The sequence below is a fragment of the Heteronotia binoei genome, chromosome 1, assembly GCF_032191835.1.
Source record: "Heteronotia binoei isolate CCM8104 ecotype False Entrance Well chromosome 1, APGP_CSIRO_Hbin_v1, whole genome shotgun sequence".
Lineage (NCBI taxonomy): Eukaryota > Metazoa > Chordata > Lepidosauria > Squamata > Gekkonidae > Heteronotia > Heteronotia binoei.
In genome coordinates this window covers 29,026,885-29,051,658 of record NC_083223.1, presented here as the reverse complement: position 1 = coordinate 29,051,658, position 24,774 = coordinate 29,026,885, and the positions used below count along the sequence as shown (strand labels likewise).

General features: G+C 43.8%; 1 protein-coding gene and 1 non-coding gene across 6 annotated transcripts in view; one reads left to right on the top strand and one right to left on the bottom strand.

Moving 5' to 3' along the window:
- Positions 1-24,774, top strand: part of FBXW11 (F-box and WD repeat domain containing 11) — a 412,946-nt gene that overhangs the window by 265,635 nt on the left and 122,537 nt on the right. For all 5 annotated transcript variants that reach the window (XM_060232907.1, XM_060232882.1, XM_060232913.1 and 2 more), the window contains 2 exons: positions 4,039-4,225; positions 4,599-4,689. In XM_060232907.1, coding sequence (XP_060088890.1) covers positions 4,039-4,225; positions 4,599-4,689 — 278 coding nt within the window. The remainder of the gene's footprint in view (positions 1-4,038; positions 4,226-4,598; positions 4,690-24,774) is intronic.
- TRNAT-AGU (transfer RNA threonine (anticodon AGU)) lies at positions 24,371-24,437 on the bottom strand. The gene has a single exon. It is a non-coding gene; the product is annotated as a tRNA-Thr (tRNA).

Here is a 24,774-nt window from a genome sequence, read left to right as displayed (position 1 = left end):
ATCACATTTTGGATGTCAAGCAGGGCTGATCCTGGCATATACATGGATGGGAGACCTCTAAAAAATACTAGGATTGGGACACAGAGGCAGGCAGCAAGCCACCTCTCTGAATGTCCTTGTCTCCCAGCCCCGCTAGAGGTTGCCAGAAGTCAGCCATGACTTCCTAGCTTGTACAGACACCTGCATGCACACACTCATGCACACAAAATTTTAAAAACAGAATTTTTATTATTTGTAAGTTGCCTTGTAAGCTTTTGCATTGAAGAGGTTGGAGGGGGGGGTACACACATTGTAACTAAGTGGTAATAGACAAATCTCTTGTACAGAGTTTTAGGAGCTACCACTAAGATTCATTCTAAATATGCATAGGAAATATGAGAACCCTTTTAAAGTCCCAAGTCTGTGTGTTTATTACCAGGGTGGTACTTCAGCTTGCTGTCCAGCTTGTATTTTATGGATCTATGACTTGTGTGTTTTTAAAAAAATGTTTTTAAAGTATTGGGGTCAGCCAGATTCTCAGTATCAGTATCAAGACTAGGAGAGGTTCTTAGTATCAGTCAGTCAACTTCTGACTGCACTGAAGCAACATACAAAATGGCCAAAATTAAAAGAAAAGTACCAGCAACAAACTATAAAAAATTAGTAGTAACATCTGTAAGTTACTCGCACAGTGAAATAGTATTAAAATCACACTAGCCACAACTTAAAGTGGTAGGGCAATAAAATATTGGCTCAGCTGCACATTAGAAGAAGATGCTTGGAGCTGGGACAGAACTTCTGGTAAGCTGTTGTTGAGAGAGGAGAGCTTGTTTGTCTGGAAGTGGTTGCTGGCTGCACCCTCTACTGTTGCTCTGGCTGTTGAGTCAGAGGTGGATGGTGGGGGCTTGAGCCTTTAACTTGAAAGGCTCATCCTTGCCAGAGGCATGAGTCGAAGGGAAAGAGCCAAAGGGCTCTTGAGCTGTGGCTCTTAGCCTGGGGGTTCTATAGGAAGGTGGGTAGTTCCTCACAAGTAGTCTCAAGTGGCAGTTGATAGTGGAATTTACACGGAAGTCAAGATAAAGAGAATTTTGAAATGGATTGTAGCAGCATATCTGGTGAGGGAGCTGAGGCAGTGACGTGTAAAGACTATGGGATGATTGTATTTCTATCTGAGAGCAGCAGCAATTACATTTGCAGCAAGTGTAAGTTAGTAGCCCTGCTGGAGGAGAAGATACAGAGACTGGAGGCACACTTGTCCACACTGCAGTGTATAAAGGAAGGTGAGCATTTTCTTGACAGAACCCATAAGGCGCTCTTGAAAGGACAAGAGGAAGAGAAAGTGATATTTCAGCAATTGGAAGAGAACCCAACACAGGAGGAGGGTTCGTGGAAAAACGTAACCCGAGGGAAACAGTGCTCAACATGGTAAAAACAGAACTTATGATGAGGGTATGGAGTTCCAACCTAGGATCAGCATAGGGGTAGTACATAAACACCTAGTTTCTTTAAATGCAACTTTGGCCACCGAATGAGAAGGGAGCACTTACTGGAGAAGATTCTGATGCTGGGAAAGACAGAAGGCAAAAGAAGAAGGAGACAGCAAAAGATGAGATAGCTGGACAGCGTTACTGATGTAACTTACACAAATTTGAGCAGACTTCGGAGGATGGTGGAAGACAGGAGGGCGTGGCATGACTTGGTCCATGGGGTTGCAGAGTCAGACTCTACTGTGTGACTGAACAACAACGAAGTCCTCAGGGTTAGATGAACTGCATCCAAGTTTTAAAAGAGTTTGCAGATGTAATTTCTGAGCCTCTGGCTATTATTTTTGAGAATTCTTAGAGAACAGGAGAGGTGCTGGAAGATTGGAGGCAGGCGAATGTTGTCTCCATCTTCAAAGAGGGAGGAGGGGGAGTATCTGGGTAACTACCAACCCATCAGCTTGACATCTATCCCTGGAAAAGTTTTAGAACAAATTATCAAACAGTCAGTCTTGGAACATTTAGAAAGAATGGCTGTGATTACTAAGAGCCAGCATGGGTTTCTCAAGAAGTCATGTCAGACCAACCTGATCTCTTTTTTTGAGAAAGTGACTACCTTGCTAGATCGGGGAAATACTGTAGACATAGCTAATTTTCAGTAAAGCTTTTGATAAGGTTCCACATACTATCCTTGTTGACAAGTTGGTAAAATGTGGTTTGGATCCTGTTACTGTTAGGTGGACCTGTAACTGGTTGACAGATTGCACCCAAAGAGTGCTTGTGAATGGTTCCTCATCCTTTTGGAGAGGAGTGACAAGTGGAGTGCCTCAAGGATCTGTCCCGGGACCTGTTTTCTTCAACATCTTTATCAATGATTTGGATGAAGGAATAGAGGGAATGCTTATTAAATATGCAGATGATACTAAATTTGGAGGGGTTGCAAATACAGTAGAAGACAGAAACAGGATACAGGATGATCTTGACAGGCTGGAAAACTGGGCTAAAATCAATAAAATGAATTTTAACAGGGATAAGTGTAAAGTTCTGTTGCATTTAAGTAGGAAAAATCCAATTCATGATTATAGGATGGGGGAGACTTGTCTTGGCAGTAGTATGTGTGAAAAGGATCTGGGGTTCTTAGTGGATCATACGCTGAACCTGGGTCAACAGTGTTATGTGGTGGCTAAACAGGCAAATGCAATTTTGGGCTGTATCAACAGAAGTATAGTGTCCAGATTATGTGAAGTGATGGTATTGCTTTACTCTGCTCTGGTAAGACCTCACCTGGAGTAGTGTGTTCAGTTTTGGGCACCACATTTTAAGAAGGATATAGACAAGCTGGAATGGGTCCAGAGGAGGGCGACGAAGATGCTGAGGGGTCTGGAGACCAAGTCCTGTGAAGAATGGTTGGTGGAGCTGAGCATGTTTAGCCTGGAGAAGAGGCGGCTGAGAGGTGATATGATCACCATCATCAAGTACTTGAAGGACTGACATATAGAGGATGGTGTGGAATTGTTTTCTGTGCCCCAAAAGGTAGGACCTGAACCAGTGGGTTGAAATTAAATCAAAAGTTTCTGGCTCAACATTAGGAAGAATTTCCTGACTGTTAGAACAGTTCCTCAGTGGAACAGGCTTCCTCAGGATGTGGTGGGCTCTCCTTCCTTGGAGGTTTTTAAACAGAGACCATGTGACAGATTCTGTATATCTAGTAACAGTTGAAAATGTTTTTTTTTTCCTTGGAGGATCACAGCAGATTAAAAAGTTATGCTAACGAGCTATAACAGAGTATATTAAACACCTAGGTAATTTCTCTTTTAAAGAATTGTCCATAACCTTTTTATACAGAGCAGGGAAATTCATCTTTGATACATCTAGGGACTTCCTATGGAAAGGTACTCATCAGCTGAAGTTTAGGCAAGTGTTGAGTTTGTTCCATTCTTTTTGCTTGGTGCTGAAGATGGATTCTGAACTGATCCAGCCTATAGTAAAGTAGCTTCTATTAATGAATTTATTTTGTTTCAAGAATAAAGGGTGTGCAATAAAGCTTGGAGTGGCTACTGCTATTAGAGTGCTTTGGATCCAAGCAGAGGACTCCTATAATTTTGGCATTGCACCTTCGGAAAGGGAGAAGGATTTCAAAAGCTGTTCGTGATATGTTGTATAGGTGGGCATGTGGACCTGTTGTTCCATTGGAACGGAAGAGCAGCTCACTTGGTGTGAGTGAGCAGAAGTAAAGTAGCTGTCTGATGGTATGTTAGCAATCTTAATATCTGAAGAGGGGAAGGCTGTGGAATCATTTTCCCTCAGGCTGTATAGCTATAATACACTGGGGGCAGAGATGCTTTGTATTCTTGGTGCTTGCGGGGGGGGGGGCAACAATGGGAGGACTTCTGGAGTTCTGCCCCTGCTGGTGGACCTCCTAACGGTACCTGGATTTTGGCCACTGTGTGACACAGTGTTGTTCTGGATGGGCCACTGGTCCAACATGGATTCACTTATGTCCTTATGTATAGTTTTGCAGTTCAAATAAGAGTTTTCTGTGAAAAAACCCTTACAATTGTGTTCTTTTTTTTTAAAGAGCAAGGTTTAGATCACATAGCAGAAAATATCCTATCTTACCTTGATGCCAGATCGCTCTGTGCAGCAGAGTTGGTTTGTAAGGAGTGGCAACGAGTTATTTCAGAGGGCATGTTATGGAAGAAGCTTATTGAGAGAATGGTACGAACTGATCCACTCTGGAAAGGGCTGTCCGAAAGAAGGGGCTGGTATGTATCTGTGTAATAACCTGCATGCAGTCTTCCTTCAGACTTTGAGGGTCAACCAGATATTCACTGGGAATGTTTAGGTTTGTCAATACAGGTTATTTGCTTAAATTATTAGTATTGACCCCAGCTGTTCTTCAACAGAAGTGCTGTTAAACTATCAGAAGTATGGAGTGATTTCCTCCACCACCCCTTCCCCCATAGATCTCTTAGTCCCTTGCTTTTCACCCAGAGGAGGAAAAGGGGGCTCTGTGGCAACAGTGGGAGGGGGAATTTCACAGTTCCTATTTTTTTGTTTTGATTTTGGTTTCAGTGTATATTGCAGTGTTTTTTCATACAAAATGTAACCTTTTAATTTCTCCTCTCTCTTTTTTAGGGATCAGTACCTGTTTAAAAACAGACCCACAGATGGCCCTCCCAATTCATTTTACAGGTCACTGTACCCAAAGATAATTCAAGATATAGAGGTATGTTTTTGACAGCCACCTTTTAAAGTTGCTTTATGTCTGAAGATGCATTTTCTTGGAACTTCAGTACTTTGGTATAGTTTTGTAAAGTATTCAAGAGGACACTGACCCTAAATGAGGAAGGGACGCCTGGTTCAGGAAGGTCACTGTGGAATTATTTAAATGAAATTCTGAGAACAAGCTGTGTTGGAGTCCGAATTTACGTCTCAAACAGTATGAGTTTAAGGAACAGTACTGTAAAACACAGAAGAGAGAGAATTTGGAAGCGATCAAGGCATAAAATACAGTATGAACAACAAAATTGCAGAAGAAAAAGTAGCTGAGGTGTATTTCCCTAGTTCAGAGCCAACCTCAGTTGTGTACATGGGACTGTTTTTGTACCTACTGGCTATTCCATTTGTTGCAAGGGACTTAGACCTGTTTGTCCATTGCTTTGTCCTCTGAAATGCCCACAGGAGTATTGTTTGTCTGTCAGAGATCTCTGGCTCTGGGCATTCCACTCTCTGCCTTAGTATGAACTAGAACAAAGTGAAGCTTCGACATTCACAGATGCTTTCCTTAATTATGATGATTTGCATAGAGTAAAGGAGAACTTATGTTAATCATTTGAACCTGCCCAGGACCAAGTAGCCATTTCTGTTTAAAATGTTTTTTAAAACACAACCTTGAACATCAGAGCATCAGATTTCTTCTTGGAGGATTAGCAGAATAACATAAAACAACTCTTATCCTATTGCTTATTGCAAATGTTGCTAATGTGAGTACTCAGGGCTCATAATCTGAAATCATGATCATTTGTTTGACCCTTTGCTTCTCAGGAGGTTAAAAAAAAGCATTGTTGAGAACAGCTGCTTAAAAATGGAAAGAGTATAGTGGTCATTCTTGAGGCATCCTTGTTATTCTTAAATCTATTATTTGAAGATATATTTAATACTTTTGCATTTAGCATACCTGCTGGTGACATTTTATATAATCATTTGGCCCTCAGGTTATAAAATTTTTTTGATAAGACCCCAAATGATATAACTTGGGTGGGAGATGTACTTGAAAGCAGCTACTCTAGGTTAATTCATGGTCTCTGTGGCATCACACACATGGGATATTGTGTTCCTGTGCCAATCCCAACTGGTAACGTACAATGCTGCAGCAGATTTTCATACCCTTTCCAGTGTCATGCTCAGGGGCCCCACCATGCATGCTCACCGGAACAACCTTGAGGATCCTCCAAGTTCCGTCCTGACCGCCACGGTGATCAAACTGATCTTCTCGCCTCGGTCAGTAACTTATCTTTTTTCTTTTCAGATTTTTCTGGACTTTGTTTTTTCTTCCACTTTTCTTTAACTGTGTTGGAGAGTTTGATGATTAGTTAGTTAGTGACTTTTACCGAGCCTTCCCCCAAACTGAGCCAGGGGCCCTGCCCCCCTCTCCCTCTCTCCCTTCTTTCCCTAATCTCCTGCATTCTTGTGGACTTTTTCTAATTTTTCCCAACCTAGCATATGGAAAAACATTGGGGGTTCTTTAAGTGATGTTCCAAGTGCAGTAGTAAGATCCCACCCACAGACAGGCCTGGGAAAACTCACCAGATTGAGTCGTGTATCCACTGCTCCAAATTCTCCAAACAGGTGAGAAAGAACTGAACAGCCCAACAACACACCACACTCCTCGAATTGGCAATTTCAGCCCTGCCCATGGCCTCCTCACATGACACTTTGGACCACTCCTTGCTTTGACTCTTCCTTCAGCTTTTGCTCTGCTGCCAATTCAGATGCATTCTTACATTCATTGATTGGAGCTGAAATGCTCAATACTGGCATCGGATGCTTCCACTTCTGCCAAAACATGCAGAGAGGATAAGGAGCAAAACATGACAACCAAAAGAGGCACAAGAAGGACTCTGAACATGCCAAAATCTTTGACATCACTCTGTAAGGATGGTTCCATCACCACACCATATATCAGAGCCATCTGTAGTCCTTCCGTTCCATCTGGTTGACTCCTAATTCACAGTCAGCCCCCCATCGGGCCAAAATTGCTCTCAACTCAACCAGTTCACTTCTTAGATTCAAAATATGAGACCGACCTTAGAATCAGAGAATCATAGAGTTCGACTAGACTTCCAGGGTCATCTAGTCCAACCCCCTGCACAATGCAGGAACCTCCTCTTAAATTCACAGGATCTTCATTACTGTTAGATGCCCATCTAGCTTTGTTTAAAAACTACCAAAGAAGGAGAACCCACCACCTCCTGAGGAAGCCTGTTCCACTGAGGAACTACTCTTAACGGTCAGGAAACTCTTCCTAATGATGAGCTGGAAACTCTTTTGATTTAATTTCAGCCCATTGGTTCTTGACCTACCTTTTGGGGCACAGAAAACATTTCCACACCATCCTCTATATGACAACCCTTCAGGTACTTGAAGGTGGTGATCATATCACCTCTCAGCCGCCTCCTCTCCAGGCTAAACATGCCCAGTTGCTTCAACCTTTCCTCATAGGACTTGGTCTCCAGACCCCTCACAATCTTCGTCACCCTCCTCTGGACCCGTTCCAGCTTGTTTATATCCTTCTTAAAATGTGGTGCCCAAAACTGAACACAATACTCCAGGTGAGGTCTTACTAGAGCAGAGTAAAGCGATACCATCAATTCACGTGATCTGGACACTATACTTCTGTTGATACAGCCCAAAATTGCATTTGCCTGTTAGCCACCGCATTACACTGCTGACTCATGTTCAGCGTATGATCCACTAAGAATCCAAGATCCTTTTTTCACACACTACTGCCAAGACAAGTCTCCCCCATTCTATAACCATGCATTGGATTTTTCCTACCTAAATGCAGAACTTCACATTCATCCCTGTTAAAATTCATTTTATTGGGTTCAGCCCAGTTTTCCAGCCTGTCATGGTCATCCTGTATCCTGTTTCTGTCTTCTACTGTATTTGCAACCCCTCCCAATTTCATATCATCTGCAAATTTAATAAGCATTCCCTCTATTCCTTTATCCAAATCATTGATAAAGATGTTGAACAAAACAGGTTCCAGGACAGATCCTTAAGTCACTCCACTTGTCACTCCTCTACAAGAGGATGAGGGACCCTTCACAAGCACTCTTTGGGTGCAATCTGTCAACCAGTTACAGATCCACCTAACAGTAACAGGATCCAAACCACATTTTACCAATTTATCAACAAGGATATTATGTGGAACCTTATCAAAAGCTTTACTGAAATTAACATAAACAATGTCTTCAGCATTCCCCTGATCCATCAAGATAGTCACTTTCTCAAAAAAAGAGATCAGGTTAGTCTGACATGATTTCTTCTTGAGAAACCCATGCTGGCTCTTAGTAATCACAGCCATTCTTTCTAAATGCTCCAGGACTGTTTGATGATTTGTTCTAAAACTTTTTCAGAAATAGACGTCAAGCTGATGTGTCAGTAGTTACCCAGATCCTCCTTTTTCCCCTTCTTGAAGATGGGGACAACATTCGCCCGCCTCCAATCTTCCAGCACCTCTCCTGCTCTCTAAGAATTCTCAAAAATAATAGCCAGAGGCTCAGAAATTGCATCCGCAAGCTCTTTTTGAACCCTTGGATGCAGTTCATCTGGCCCAGAGGATTTAGATACATTTAAAGAAACTAGGTGTTCATGTACTACCCCTATGGTGATCCTAGGTTGGAACTTCATACCCTCATTATATGTTTTGTTTTTGCCATGTTGAGCACTGTTTCCCTTAGAAGAGAAGACGGAGTAAAAGTAGAAATCGAGCAGTTCTGTTACAGTTTCACTTTCCTGCCCTCGCAGTGAGCCTACCATGTCCTTGCTCTTTTTCTTACTCTGAACATAAGAAAAGAATCCTTTTTTGTTGTTTTTAGCATCTTTGGCCAGCTCATACTGAGCTTTAGCTTTCCTAACTTTTTCTCTAAAAGCACTATTGCATCTGCAAGCTCTTTTAGAACACTTGGATGCAGTTCATCCCGCCCTGCGGATTTAGATGCATTTAAAGAAATTAAATTCTTCCAATACCTAAAGGAGTCTTTTTTACTTCTCAAGTCTTTAGAGAGCTCTTTATGGAGCCACCTTGGCTCCTTTAGGCTTCTTCCATTTTTTCTTCTCATAGGAATCGTCTGTGATTGCGCTTTCAGTATTTCACTTTTAAGAAACTTCCACCCCTCTTGAATTCCCTTCTTCCTAAGTATTTCTGACCATGGGATTTAATCCAGCATAGTTCTAAATTTGTCAAAGTTTGCCTTTCTGAAGTCCAACCTATAAGTCTGATTACATATAGCTTTCCCCTTCCCTAAGACTGTAAATTCCAAAATCACATGGTCACTACTGCCCAGGGTGCCCATTATTTCCACTTCTTCAATAAATTCTTCCTTGTTGGTGAGAATCAAAGGTGGCAAATCCCCTTGTTTCCTTCTTCACTTTCTGGAAAAGGAAGTTGTCAGCAAGACAAGTCAGGAATCTGTTTGACCTTTCATTTTTAGCAGAGTTGGACTTCCAACAGATGTCCAAGTAACTGAAATCTCCCAGGATCACTGTGTCCCTTCTCTTGGAGTACTTTGCAATCTGTTGTAGGAGTATCTCATCCAAGTCCTCTGCCTGGCTTGGTGGTCTATAGCAGACCTCCACCATAATATCACTGTTATTTCTTACTGCTTTTATTTTTACCCAGAGACTCTCAACTGTGCTGCCATGCTCAGATTCACATATTTCCTCACAAGTATATAACTCCTTCACATATACTGCTACGCCTCTGCGCTTTCTCATTTGTCTGTCCCTTTTAAATACCTTAAGCTGTACCCCTGAATCCTAATATTCCAGTTGTGAGTGTCATCCCACCAAGTTTCAGTAAGGCCTATTATGTTATAGTCTCCTTCCTTTATTAGGACATCCCGTTCCTCCTGTTTGTTTCCCATACTCTGTACATTAGTGTAGAGACACTGGAATCCACGTTTTATGCATCCCGAGGGTTTAGTTCCATACCAACCTGCAAGTTAACATTACCTAGCATATGCACCACTGTTTGCAAATCTTTAATGTTCTTATCCCCAGTTTCTGGCATCAAACAAGGCTTTGAATTATTGTCTCGCTCCCCTTGGTCCAGAAATCCTGATGACACCATCAACGTAGCCTGTCATTTATTTGAAGTATTCTTCTTTCTCGTCCTAAGCCACGACCTTCAATAGGAAGAACTGATGAGAGCACAACCTGTGCTCCCAGCTCCACCTTCTGACCTAGTCTTTTCTAATAAGTTCAGGGCTATGACGGGTAGTATCATTCGTTCCCTTGTGGGTCATTAAGAAAGGATAATAATCTGTGGGCTTGATAAGTCTTCCAATGCTTTCTGTTGCATCCTGGATGTAGGATGTAGGACCTGGCAGACAGCAGACCTCTCGGGAGGACAAGTCTGGTCAGCACACTTTGGGCTCCCTCTAAACAAGGAGTCTCCAATTACCACCACCTTCCTCTTCCTGTATTGGGGAGCAGAAGCTCCAGGCTTCTTATTCACAGGATCCTGAGAAACTTTCTTCAAGGTTCGCAGAGGCTGGGGAAGTAGCACTTGTTCCAGTGGTTCAAAATCAGTTACTGTGGGAAGATCCTGGAACCTATGGCTGAGCAGCAGAGGCTCAGAACATCTCCTGATTTTCTTGCTCCTTTGGGTTACATTTTTCCACGAACCCTCCTCCTGTATTGGGTTCTCTTCCAATTGCTGAGATACCACTTCCTCTTCCTCCTCTTGTCTTTTCAAGAGCACCTTGTGGGTTCTGTCAAGAAAATGCTCACCTTCCTTTATACACTGCAGTGTGTACAATCTTGCCTCCAGCCCCTGTATCTTCTCCTCCAGCAGGGCTACTAACTTATATTTGCTGCAAGTGTAATTGCTACTACTCACAGGTAGAAATACAAACATCCCACAGTCTTTACATGTCACTACCTCAGCTCCCTCACCAGCCATGCTGCTGCAATCCATTTCAAAATTATCTTGACTTCTGTGTAATTCCCAGTACCAACTGCCACTTGAGACTACTTGTGAGTACCCACCTTCCTACAGAAGCCCCAGGCTAACGCCAAAGGTTTGCGCCTCTGGCAAGGATTGGCCTTGCAGTTCAAAGGCTCAAGCCCCCATCACCCACCCACCTCTGACTCAACAGCCAGAGCAACAGTAGAGGGTGAGGCCAGCAACCACCCCCAGGCAAACAAGCTCTCCTCTCTCAGCAACAGCTTACCAGCAGTTCTGTCCCAGCTCCAAGCACCTTCCTCTAATGTAGCTGTGTCTCTTCTCAGCAGACCTCTCGATTACACTCTTCAAGTACCGAAACCAGCCACATTTATAACCTTTGTGCTCCCTCCATTCCCAAGCAGGGCCAGGACAGAGAATTGGATCACCCTCCCTTGCTTGTTCATGCTTTTTCCCCATCACCACAGATTCCCTAGCAATCAGGATCAGTCTCCATTTTTTTAAACTTCCACCTCCACCACCCTCATCGTGGGACCATCACCAGTGCAAGAATCTGAATGGGATAAGCCCCTGTCCTCCACCTTCCCGTGCCTACCAGATTAACCCTTGATGAGATGGGGGACACAGTCCATTGCCTCCAGCAATTCCTAGTACTGAGACCTCAACCAGCACCAGAAGTGACCATCTCAAAACCGCACCTTAGAATCATAGGAGTTGGGAAGGACCTCGAGCGTCAACTAGTCCAACCCCCTGCACAATACAAGAAACTCACAAATACCTCTCTCCATACACACCCATTGACATTTGCTCCACACCTAAAAGATGACAAAAAAAAAAAGAAGCCCTGTCCATGATCCCTTACCAAGCTGGTCTGGAGAAAAGCTGCTGCCTAGCCCCAAAGTGGCAAACAGCATTTCCCTGAGCATGTAAGAAACGGCCATGAGAACTAAGCACTGATGCAACCCTTCCTGCCCTCCTTCTCATGATCTACCTATGTTCATTGAATCAACATTTCTGTCAGATGTCCATCTAGCTTCTGTTTAAAAACCTCCAAAGAAGGTGAGCCCAGCACCTCCCTTGGAAGCCTGTTCCACTGAGAAACTGCTCTGTCAGGAAGTTCTTAATGTTTTGTTGAAAACCCTTTTGATTTAATTTCAAATCATTGGTTCTGGCCTGGCCATCTGGAGCAACAGAAAACAGCTTTGAACCATCCTCTATATCAGGGGTCCCCAACCCCTGGGCCATGGACCAGTACCGGGCCATGGCCTGTTAGTAACTGGGCCATGAGTTGTATAATTATTTCATTATATATTGCAATGGAAGAAGAAGAAGACAACATTGAACTTAGAACTCGTCCTTTCTAAATGCTCAAGAACTGACTATTTGAAGAGTTGTTCTAAAACTTTTCCAGGAATAGATGTCAAGGTGATGGGTCAGTAGTGTCAGCTCAGCAATAGTCCTCAATAACCAGGCCTCTCTGTTGGTTCATATAAGGTAATTTATTTGATAGACAAAAGGCAGCAGCATGACTCTGTGTGTCAGATCTGGTAACTGACAGGTTACACAAACCATTACTTCCCACCAATGCTAGTTTGCACGCAAGTTTGAATTGCCTCCCCCACCCCCTCTATCACAGGCCAAGTGCAAGATAGTCTCTTCAGAGGCGCCCAAATGGCCTTGGCTTCCCAGGCCTCCCAGGGCTGAAAGATTATGTACGCATTACAAACAGTACTATACGAACCAAAGCAATAGCTTTCCCGCTCCCAATTACACAGGTCAGCTTAACCCAAACATAAGCTAGGGAAAGAATGCACAAAAAAGTGTTAATGGCAAGGGATCTTGACATACTGCCCCCTTCAAGCCCCCCTACCCCCAGGTTTGTCAGGGTAGTGCTTGTGAAACTGTTGTACTAGGCGAGGCACATTCACATCAACTGCCTTCACTCATTCATTGTGGGAGGGGGGAATATGCAACCACTTAATGAGATAATAATACATTGTGCATTGCTTGACCTTATAGCCTAAAATCTTTTCAACTTCATGATGAGATTGATTTCCCACAATGAATGAGTGAAGGCATTCTGTGAATTATGATGTCAAAATTGAAGTCTCTTGCATGTTTCCATTTCAGGCATGTCAAAATCTTACTTTGGGCCAGAACAGAGAGGAAGAGAAGGCCAGGTAGAGGAAATAACAGAGACACTAGTGCTCCAAAAGCTGTCATCATTTGCTCACATTTCTGTAAATAAATCTTTAAAGCTTGTCTTTGCAGATCTCTGTTTTTAATTGGGAGGATGGGAAGTTTCAGGTTCTTCAGGTGCTAAAATAGAAGCACAGCAAAAAAAGCAGTAACATAAACCACAATAGACTTAATGTCTTGTACAGGCACATTGGCAAAAACAGACAAAAGACTGTGTGGCACAGTGCAATATCTTATAATAATATAAACCAAAAAATCAAAGCAATCTCTCCTAATTAAATATCAAAAAGTCCATATTTTCATCTCCAAGCACTAATCTTCCAACTCTTTTTCCTTTCAACAAGAATCCAAACCTCAAGCCCAAAATCTTTGAGGACCGGTTTCAATGTTGCACATTTTTGTCAGCCAAGGGCTTCTCCGTAGCTCTTTCATTTACAAGCGGCTTTTCCACCAATGCTTAAACAATATTTTTCAGAAGAGAAGGCACATGACATTTTCATATAAGTAAATACAGTGTAAGGAACACATATGCAACTACCACATATATGTAAATAACACAAGTGCTAAATAGTGGAGGTACAACACCCTTGATCATCTCACAATGAGAATATAACAGGTTGTTTCCCTTCTAAATAATGAAGTACTAAAACATCTTGGGGGGGGGGGAGGAAGAAAGGTGTTCACGACACACTACTTTTAAAATGGATCACTGACTTCTAAGCTGAGCTCCTCAGTGCAGGCGCTGCGCAATGGCTGAGCAGAAGTCCAGCTCTGGGAAGTCGACCACAGGCAGAGGGCGACTCCTCCAGTGACTCACTTCTCGGCCCCTGGTGCTGCTGCTACTTCTCCAACCACAGGAGCCCACCCCCCCCCCCCGCCACCATTCTGAGCAGCAGTAGCCAGTTCAGTTTGTTGGAGATTCCCACAACTGCCAGGCTGACACTTCTGTTCCTACTGAGAGTCTTCGAGCCTGCCCTGGCTGGTGCCCCTGTGGCAATTTGCTGCTCTAGGCAGCGGCCTACATTGCCTACTTGCTGGTGCTGGCTTTGTTAATTACATTCAAAGAAACTAGGTATTTATGCATTGCCCCTTATGTTGATCCTAGGCTTCAAATCCCTTCCTTTATCATCCATAGGAATTAACTGTGTTAGTCTGTTGCTGCAAAATAATGAGATGAAGAGAGATGTGTTTCTCAAAAGCTTATGATACAATAAAATTTCTTAGTCTTAAAGGTGCTACTGGACTCTCTACTATTTTCTCTCATCATGTGTTCTGTTTTTGCCACATTGAGCACTTTTTCCCTCACAAGAGAAGACTGAGGGAAATAGGAATTGAGCAGTTCTGCCCTCTCCAGCACCTGTTACAATTTCACTTTCCTATCTCTGAAAGGGACCCACTATGTCCTTGCTCTTTTTTTTTAACTTTGTACATAAAAAGAACCCTTTTTTGTTGTTTTTAGCACCTCTTGCTAGCATAATGAGCTTTAACTTTCTTTAGTCCTTAGAAAGCTGCTGATGGAGCCACCTTCTTTAGGCTCCTCCCATTTTTGCTTCTCATAGGGATTGTTTGTGTTTATGCCTTCAGTATTTTACTTTTAAGAAACTCCCACCCTTCTTGAACTCCCTTCTCCTTAAGTATTTCTGGCCATGGGATTCTACCTAGGATAACTTTTAAGTTTGTCAAACCTTGCTTTCCTGAAGTCCAACGTATACAGCTTTTCTCTTCTATAAATTCCAAAATTACATGGATCAATCCAGTAAACGTGCCTCTCTCTTAAAATGTTTGCCTCTCATATTAATACAATCAACACTGCAGGATGCAGTATCAACCCCACATCTTTTGGAACCTTCTGATACCAGAGAATCTTCCTGTGCATTGGGTGATGCATTGGGTGATGAAGAATCTGACCACCACGATCCAAACACTGAACCATTCACTATGCCCAGTGTAGCTGAGGACCTTTATATTTCTCCATCTGAGGAAATTTTACAGTGAATTTGTGAAGCGTGTGGCTCATACCTTAGCCTTTTCCACAGTACAGCCACACCTGTTGTTACCAGTACAGTCTTTGACATAGTGCAAATGAACACCCCAACATACCAGTTGCATTGCCGATGGCAACAACCTCCTAAGGTTCCCTGGCCCAATCCTGCCTCCACTCCAGTTTCATCCAAGAGAACTGTCCACATGTATGAGATCCAGGAGGCTGGGGCTGAATTTTGTTTACACACCCCAAGCCAAACTCCGTAGTGGTCACTTCTTCCTCTAGGGCAGACACTCTTATTTGACACCCCCAGACAAAGAGGGTAAGAAACTCGGCTCTCAGCTGTAAATTTTATCTAGCAGAAGGTCTGGGTATCAAGACTTACAGTTATGCAGCATGTATGGGAAGGCACCAGTATGCTCTGTGGGAACAGCTGTCAGACTTCATGGCTTCCCTCCATGAAGACAAATGCCTTGAAGCTAGATGTATCCAAAAAGAAGGAATGCTGCTGACAAAACAACTGTTGAATTCAGATAAGCATTCTCTGGATATCTTCACCATGACTCTCACCTCTGCAATTACATTGAGTTGCCACTCCTGGGTATACTATATGGCCCTGCAATATGACACCAGAGCTTTTGTCAACGACCTCCCATTTGAAGAAAGTCTATTCAGTTCCACCACAGATACAGTACTCCAGGACCTTGACAAGAGTATAAAAGCTTCTCATAACTTGGGTGTCTTCTCTGCTAGTTCCTCTAAACTGAGATCCTGGAACAAGCCTTAGTCTCGCCGACCTTTAAAGAAACCTTGTGTGCCAGCCTTGGTTTGAGCATCCCAGTGATTGGGGACAGGAGGAGGTATGATAGTGGGAGAAGGTCTTGGTTTGGAAATGGATGGAGATATGGGCATGCTCTCAGTCCCTTTCCAGCCTTCGTCCCAGCCTGAGAAATGTTGCTGTAAAGGCTAGGACTTTAAACTCCCCTTTGACACTGATGATGTGAAATACCAGATTGATTAAAAAAAATAAGACCAGGATGCTGCAGGATTACCTTACAACACAGAATATGGGTCTGGATTGCATGACCAAGGCTTGTATTAGAGAGGGCAAAACAGTCATCATGAAAGAATTGTGACCCCCAGGTTTCTCAATCCTTCGTCAGTCCCAAACTTGGGAGTGGGGGGGTAGGATGAATGAATGAAGATTTATTTACAGTCAAAGACCATTATTTACAAGCCACAATCAATTAACCATAATACATCCTTATTGCCACCACCAAAAAATTCCAAAAAAGTATGTGTGTTCATAAAAAGAATCCATACCATACCAAACCTTTAATGGCATAATAGATTCAGATAAAAATACACAGAATATAAAAATTTAAACATTGGAGATAAAATCAAAATAAAACCGAGCTTACAGATACATTCAAACATGGTCAGAATTAAATTTAAGGATGTCAGCCAGAAATTTTGCCACAGCCTCACTAACCACCCCCTCAGTATCACTCAATAAATAATAACAGGGTGGCAGAATAGACAAATCTGGAGAAAAAGAAAGCTTGCCAAATAAATCTTTACGGAGGTTATGGTAAAAAGAACAATCAAGCAATATATGCTGGATTGAGTCAGGGGTATTCGCTCCACAGGAGCAAAGTCTGTCGGCTAAAGGGACTCGCTGATATCTCCCTTGTAAAACTTTGGAGGGAAACGCGTTTAGTCTGGCCAACATAAATGCCCTGCGATGACTTGGAGTGGTTAGGTCTGATAGATAATTGGGCATTTTGCCACAAAAAGCATAAAGACCTAAGGAAGCTGGAGAGCAAGTATAAGGGAGAGTTGGCCGTAATTTCGTTTCCTCCAATTCCCACAGTCTCAGTTTAATACATCTAAAGATATATGACTCTTCAGAGGTAGAAAAATCATCTACCTCTAACCCCAATTGATTGAGTTTAGACAGAAGCACTGCTGTCCAGGACGAAATATATGGGTCTCTTTTCATACAATCAAGAAGGCTGTTGGGATCTGTTCTAAAATGAATTTTGAGCCAGAATTTAAACACTGCAATCCAGGCTTTTGTCTCCACCAAAGACTGACCCACTTCAGAGCAGAGAGCAAAGTAGGACACACATTTTGGCAAACCAAGAATTTGTCTAAAGAATGAGGCTTGAATGCCCTCCACTTTCCTGGTAAAAGCTGAGATCCATATAGGGATACCATAGAGGATTTGGGCAAGTCTAAAATAAGATTAAAATGTTAAATATCAAATGTCTATAAAAACATATAACCATCACATATAAATCATACAATTCAGACAGGTCATACAAATTATACAGAATCATGTTTCTTATTGCGGAATTTTACCAAATGGTAACAGAATTTAGCTATTTGTCTGGAGATAAGCGGATTTTCATTAGTTAAAAGTTTCTTCAGGCAGGCCTTGTCTTCATCTGCCATTGTTCCGTCTAAAATGGGAAAATAAAATTATTCCTATATACTTGATGGAATCAAGGCCGGCCCTAGACTGTCTGGCATGCTAGGCAAGGCTAACTTCTGCTTCCCCTCCCCCGTGCACTGATAACTAATTTTCAAAAACAGATGGATTTTGCAAAAAAATGAAAAGCACAAGACTTGCAGTTGTTCCCTGATCTGTGTTCCCCAGGCAAGCCTGATTCTGTCAGAGCTCAGAAGTTGAGCAGGGGTAACTCTAGCAAGTATTTGGATGGGAGACCTGCTTGAAATAAAGTTGGGAGGGCAGGCTCTATTCATCCCTCCTCTCTGAATATGCTCCAAGTCCCCAGTAGAGGTCAGTCACCAGAGGTTGACATGACTTCCAGGTGTGCATGTGCACATTCACTCACTACTTGCAAGGGGAAGAGCACATTAAAACCATCTAGGGCAGTGGTCTCCAACCTTTTTGGCACCAGGGACCGGTTTTGTGGAAGACAATTTTTCCACAGACCGGGGGAGAGGGTGATGGTTTCGGGATGATACAATTGTGCATTTTATTTCTGTTAATTTGGTGTGGTGGTTAAGTGCGCAGACTCTTATTTAGGAGAACCGGGTTAGATTACCCACTCCTCCACTTGCAGCTGGTGGAATGGCCCCAGGTCAACCACAGCTCTCACACAGCTCTTGCACAGCTGCCCTTGAAAGGACAGCTTCTGGAAGAGCTCTCTCAGCCCCACCCACCTCACAGAGTGTCTGTTGTAGGGGAGGAAGGTAAAGAAGATTGTGAGCCTCTCTGAGACTCTGAAATTCGGAGTGGAGGGCAGGATATAAATCCAATTTCTTATTATTTTTACTACTATTACTACATTGTAATATGTAATGAAATAATTATACAACTCACTTCAATTTTCATTTGCCTCATTTCAAGTTGTAAAAGGGCATTTGGCACACCTGGTGGTAGCTGGAGGATATTACAGAGAAATTTAGATTAAACTTTCTCAAGGACCTGTAAATTATTAGCAGAAATGCCCACATAAATACCATACAGGAGCTGTGCTAAAACTTTGAGTTGGAGCAGCTTCAAAGCTGCCAGAACATAAAAGCCCCACTTAGATCGAAAAAATGTCAGGATAGCAGACATTGTTCTCTCAGCTTTTTCCACCCTCATGTGAGCTGCAGAGTCCCGAATGACCATTCCCAGATAAATATTTTTTTTTACTTGTTTGATTTTGTTCCCTTTCATGGCCCAGTAACTCTTCTTAGATTGTTTGCCAAATGCCACCACTTTTGTTTTGTCAAAATTAATTACCAGATGTTTATTTTCATAATATGTAACAAAACTGTCTAGTGCCCTTCAGAGACCAATCGGTGTCCTGGATAACAGGACCACATTGTCTGCATATAGCAGTATCAAGTGACGAGAAGCCAGCTTTGGCAGGTGGAATTTAATATATTCCACCATATCACTGATATAATAATTGAATGAAATGAGTGGCAAAAGGCAGCCTTGCCTTAATCCCTTAAAGGTTTTTTATTGGATCAGTAATTAGTCCCTGTGAGTTACATCTCACTCTTAAGTGATTCCTCATGAAGGGCATGGATAAGGTATAACAACCTTTTATCTGTACTGGAGGACTCTAATTTTTGTTACGATCTTTGCCTTGAGATGGAATCAGAAGGTGCCTTTAAATCGATGAAGGCTGCATATAGGGCAGTTGGACCTTTTCCAGAGTATTTTTTAGTTAACTGTTGCAGTACCAAGCAGTGCTCTGTTGGCAGCCTTTCTTTTCTAAATCCTGCTTGTTCTAGAGGGAGAATTTCTTCTTGTTCCATCCGTTTTTCTAATTTATTTAAGAGATGCTTTACTGGTGATATTTAAAAGACTTATGGGCCTATATTTGGCTGGATTGTTTGTTGCCCTTCTTAAAAATAGGGACAACTATAGCAGTCTCCCACTTTTGGGATTCGGCCCGTTTGATTGACATAGGTAAAGAAGGTTGCAAGAAACTGTGCCCACCAATTTACATTCTCTTTTAGCATCTCAGCTAGTATACCATCTGTTCCTGGGGCCTTTCTATTTTTTAATCTCATTATATGAGCTTTTATTTCTTGTGCACTAACTGGCGGCCATAGTGGGAGATTCTCTATAGAAGAAGAAGAAGATGATGGTATTGGATTTATATCCCGCCCTATACTCTGAATCTCAGAGCGATCACAATCTCCTTTACCTTCCCACACCCCCACAACAGACACCCTGTGAGGTAGGAGGGGCTGAGAGAGCTCTTACATCAGCTGCCCTTTCAAGGACAGCTCTGTGAGAGCTATGGCTGACCCAAGACCATCCCAACAGCTGCAAGTGGAGGAGTGGGGAATCAAACCCAGTTCTCCCAGATAAGAGTCCACACACTTAACCACTACACCAAACTGGCTCTCTAGTGCCCACAGATGGGTACCCAACTGGTACCCACAAATGGGGATTGAATGTTATCATATAGATTCTGGGGAAAAAGCAGTCCATGTTTCCACTGGGATATACATATCTAGGGGTGAAGGTATCTTAAGCCTCTTATGGTTTGTTAGTTTCCAAAAGAAGGGAAGAATTATTCAGTCTTACAGCCTGTATAAATTCCTCCCACAGTTTCAGAATATGCTCTTTTTCTTCTTTTGAATAATGCCTTTATAGAATTTTTTATGGTTCACTAAGGCTTCCGGTGTCTATGATCTTCTTCGTGGTCTCTGTGCTTCACACTCATGGGATAGAGTGCCTGCACCGATCCCCGAATCGGTACCTAAAAAGCCCGGGATTTTTTCGCGCTCGGCGCCAGCGGGCATGCGCAGGCATCCCAATGTGTATGCTCGCCAGCACCAGAGCGAGGATCCCACCAGTTCCTTTCTGACCGCTGCGCTGAGAGGATCTCCTTTCGAGTCCCCGGTCGGTAAAGTAACTTTTGGATTACTTCTGCCTATTGTATATAGCCCGTTTGTTGTTTTCTTAGTGTAGTTAGTTAGTTAGTAGTTCAGATAGTTAGTGTTGTTTTAAAAAAAAGTTTGTTGGACTGCCTTTCGGGGCTTAGTTTCCCCCCCTATTTTTCCCCTCAGAGACTTTCCTGGATGGGTTTTTTCCGGGGCGTCTATGGAAAAACGCTGGGGTTTTTTTAAGAGGTGCCGCTCCTGTGGGAAGAAGATTCCCCCCCCCCCCCCCCGATGGCCATTCCCTCTGTCTTCTCTGTCTGGGCGAGGGACACCAAGTGTATTCTTGCACCCACTGCCTGAGTTTCTTGAAACAAACTCAGAAGAATCGAGCAGCGAGGCTTTCGGCGGCACTAGTTGAGTCGGCACTTCACCCTCAGAAAATGGCATCGGCCCCATCGGTACCGATGGGAGAGGCTGCAGCTCCGACGGTCATATCGGCTGAGGCTTCACTGATCACAACCGAGATGCCGGTCGAGTGCAGGCGTTCCACTAAACGGCCTTCTGAAGGGTCTGTGGACACCCTGGCTAAGAGGCGTCGGGATGATTCGGGGACCCGTTCATCCGCGCCGAAGAAGGCGAAATCAAAGGAGAAGCGGAAGAGACCATCCCGCACTCCTTCACCTTCGCACGATGCTTCAGCATCAACAGCTCCACCAAGGAAGATCTTGGCGTCCCCGCGTCGTAGCCCTTCGATGTTGAGAGGCAGTGCTTCGCAGCTACACCTATTAGCATCGGAGCACAAGATCGACCTGACCCAGCGCTCCCACTCTTCAGGGTCCAGGCGGCGAAGTGAGAGCGATTCGGTCTCGGAGGTGGAGATGTCGGCGCCGATGGATCCTTCAGCACCGATGGATCAGGCGAGAGGTCGGAGGGAGCTAGAATCGACTGCGATAGCTCGTCGCTTCCCACCACTTCCACCATGGGAACAGTGTCAATGGCCTCCATATGCCTATCCCTATCCACCATACCAATGGTACCCTCCACGGGAGTATGCAGACTGGGACCAACATTCTGTTTTTGCACACCCTCATTCTAAGAGGTTTTTGAAGGGTCTGCTTAGGCTTCATCCCCCATCCAGATCACCCCCACAGTTGTGGAATTTGACTTTGGTGCTGGACAGACTGACTCGTCGTCCATTTGAGCCGATGGCCACATGTTCGTTATAGCTTCTCTCATGGAAGACTGCGTTTTTGGTAGCCATCACATCAGCACGTCGTGCAGGGGAGGGTATCTTGTTTTTCAGCAGGCTGGGGTTCCGTTAGCTCCTGGTATTTCTTTTCTCCCCAAGGTGGTTTCTCAGTTCCACCTCAACCTAGAAGTTTGGTTGCCCGCTTTTCATCCTACGTCTTCCTCGAATGAGGAACGTAGGTTGCATGCTTTAGATGTAAAGCGTGCTTTATTGTTTTATTTAAGTCGTTCCAAGAGTTTTCGCAAGGACAACCAGCTTTTTGTTTCATACGCTGCCCCTAAGTTAGGTTCCAGGATTTCGTCTCAGAGGCTGCAAAATGGCTCACTGAGACTATTAAACGGCTAAAAAGCCGTTACCTGGGCCTATTCGTGGCCACTCTCCAAGAGCTATGGCGACGTTGGTGGCGTTCCTGAAAGGCGTGTCCCTGACGGATGTTTGCAAGGCTGCCACCTGGTCCTCTCCGCATGCCTTTATGAAGCACTACGCGCTGGACGTGCATGCTCAATAGAGGACTCATTTGGGAACTGCAGTGCTGCAAGCTGTTTCTTCCAGTTGACCGTCTTCCCGCCTCCAGGTATGTCTTGCTTGCTAATCTCCCATGAGTGTGAAGCACAGAGACCACAAAGAAGATAGACAGGTTGCTTACCTGTAACTGTAGATCTTCGAGTGGTCATCTGTGCATTCACACTACCCGCCCTCCTTCCCCACTGCTGACGGTCTCCCTCGAGTAGGGGCTTCCAGCGGTCAGGAAGGAACTGGCGAGATCCTCACTCTGGCGCTGGCGACCATGCGCATTGGGATGCCTGCGCATGCCCGTTGGCACCGAGCGCGAAAAAATCCTGGGCTTTTTATGTACCGATTTGGGGATTGGCGCAGGCGCTCTATCCCATGAGTGTGAATGCACAGGTGACCACTTGAAGATCTACAGTTACAGGTAAGCAACCTGTCTTTTTTTTTTTCTACGTTATTTCTCAGGGAGGAGTAATGTAAACAATTTAGGGGGGAGGGGTTTGCACAAACACATTCTGAATCAAAGCAGGGCTTGGTTTTTCTACGATGCTAATGTAATCTATTCCCTATTAGGGCAGTCAAATTAGAATTAATCTCCGGAATTAAATCTTGATAATGGGCCTTGGATTGCATTTGAGACTGTAAGTGCTGACATTTATTTGTGCTAATTTTCTCGAGTTAGAATTTCTTTTACCTTTTTGTCAATTTCGCTTGCCCATTTTAATCTTTTCCCCATAAATTCTACCCGTGTTGTGTATTGAACCTCTTGCTGAATTGAATTCAGTGGCAGAACTATCTGTAAACATAAGGGTAAATGATCACCGTCCAAATATGGGAGTACTTGAAAGTTTTTTGTTAACGGTAGTAGAGAATTGTATACCAGCATGTAATCAATAGTGCTCATTCTCTTTACTAACATAAAGGTGTATATGCCTGGGTGGGCACCATAGAACACCCCATTTAAAATATGGAGCTCTGTTCTATGTGCTAATTTGGCTTTATTCATCCAGGAGGTTTTCTCCTTCAAGCCGCTCCCCATCCCAAATATTGCTAGTATTGATGGTGTTGACTTGGTGTGGGATGCTGAGAAGAGTTTGGCTTTCTGTGTGGTGTATCGAGTGCCTAACATCCTGGCAGACAAACTTCTGAGCCTCTTGGAGGTGGTAGCTAGAAGGCCTTGGAATTCCCAAGATCATTAATTCTTGGGGAATTCAGTGTCCACACAGACAATATTGGTGCCTCTCTTCAGACTTCAGACCTGATGTCTTTTCATGGCAGCATTAAGACTCTCCCAATTTGTTCGAGGTCCCACACATCAAGCAGGTCACACCCTGGATTTGATCTTTGTCCTGGGGATGGATGTGGAGCTGACCTCGAAGGAAGAGGTTTCATGTTGGACCACTTAGTTTTGAAGGCTTGACTGAATTATCTACCCCCTCCCGTATAGGCAGTGAATTAATTTACACTTCCCTGCACAGACTAATGGTACCAGTTGGGTTCCAGAATACTCTGTAGCAAGGGTGGCCAATGGTAGCTCTCCAGATGTTTTTTGCCTACAACTCCCATCAGCCCCAGCCATTGGTCATGTTGGCTGGGGCTGATGGGAGCTGAAGGCAAAAAAAACATCTGGAGAGCTACCGTTGGCCACCCCTGCTCTGTAGGATCCAATGCCTTTAAGCACCCCTTTGGATGAGCTGATAGGGGACTGGAATTCCCATCTTACTGAAGCCATTGATGAGGTTGCCGCCCTGACATCCTCTGCGTCCTGTAGTAATTCATCCCCCTGTTACACAGTAGAACTCAAAGGAATGAAATGGGAACTTGGACAACTTGAGCAAGTTTGATGGTATACTCCTGGTGAAGCTATAAGAGCATCTTATAGGACATTTATCCTATGAGATGGCAAAGAAGGCTGTGAAGAGTGAATTCTACTCATTGTGTCCGTTAGCTCTCACCCAGCACAATTGTTTAGGGCAATTAGGTCTTGGATATCCCTCACTGAGGGGCACCAAAAGAGATACATAGCAGGGGTAGCCAAACGTGCTTAATGTAAGAGCTGCATAGAATAAACATATGTTTGAGAGCCACAAGACATGAACATCAGAGTTTAAGGAAAGAACTAGATGGGGGTGGGAGGGAGATATAGAAAGAAAGCAGCTTTAAATGCATTCTCCAAATCAGCCAGCTTTGGTGGGGGGAGGGGGGTTGAGAGCCACACAATACGTGTGAAAGAGCCACCTGTGGCTCTTGAGCCACAGTTCAGCCACTCCTGGATATGAACATATGAAGCTGCCTTTTACTGAATCAGACCCTTGGTCCATCAAAGTCAGTATTGTCTACTCAGACTGGCAGCGGTTCCCCAGGGTCTCAAGCTGAGGTTTTTCACACCTTTTTGCCTGGACCCTTTTTGGAGATGCCAGGGATTGAACCTGGGACCTTCTGCTTACTAAGCAGATGCTCTACCACTGAGCCACCGTCCCTCCCCATATGGGAATTCAGCCATTAGTTCTGAGGCATTTATGAGCTTTTTTGCAGATAAAGTCTTGTTACTCCACCATGATTTACCTGCCAGTGTTGTTACATTATGTGAACTGGAGGCCCCTTGGCTGTCTTTGGATTCAGTTTTTGACTCAGCCTGCTCTCTCCTGCTGATGTTGACAAGGTCCTCAGTGCTGTTAGGCCAACCACATGCCTTTTGGATCTGTTCTGGTTAAAGCTGGCAATGAGAGGATATGAGACCCTCTGATGGAGATCATCAGCCTGTCTCTGGAGATGGGGATTTTCCCAGAGGGTTTTAAGGAGGCCATGATTC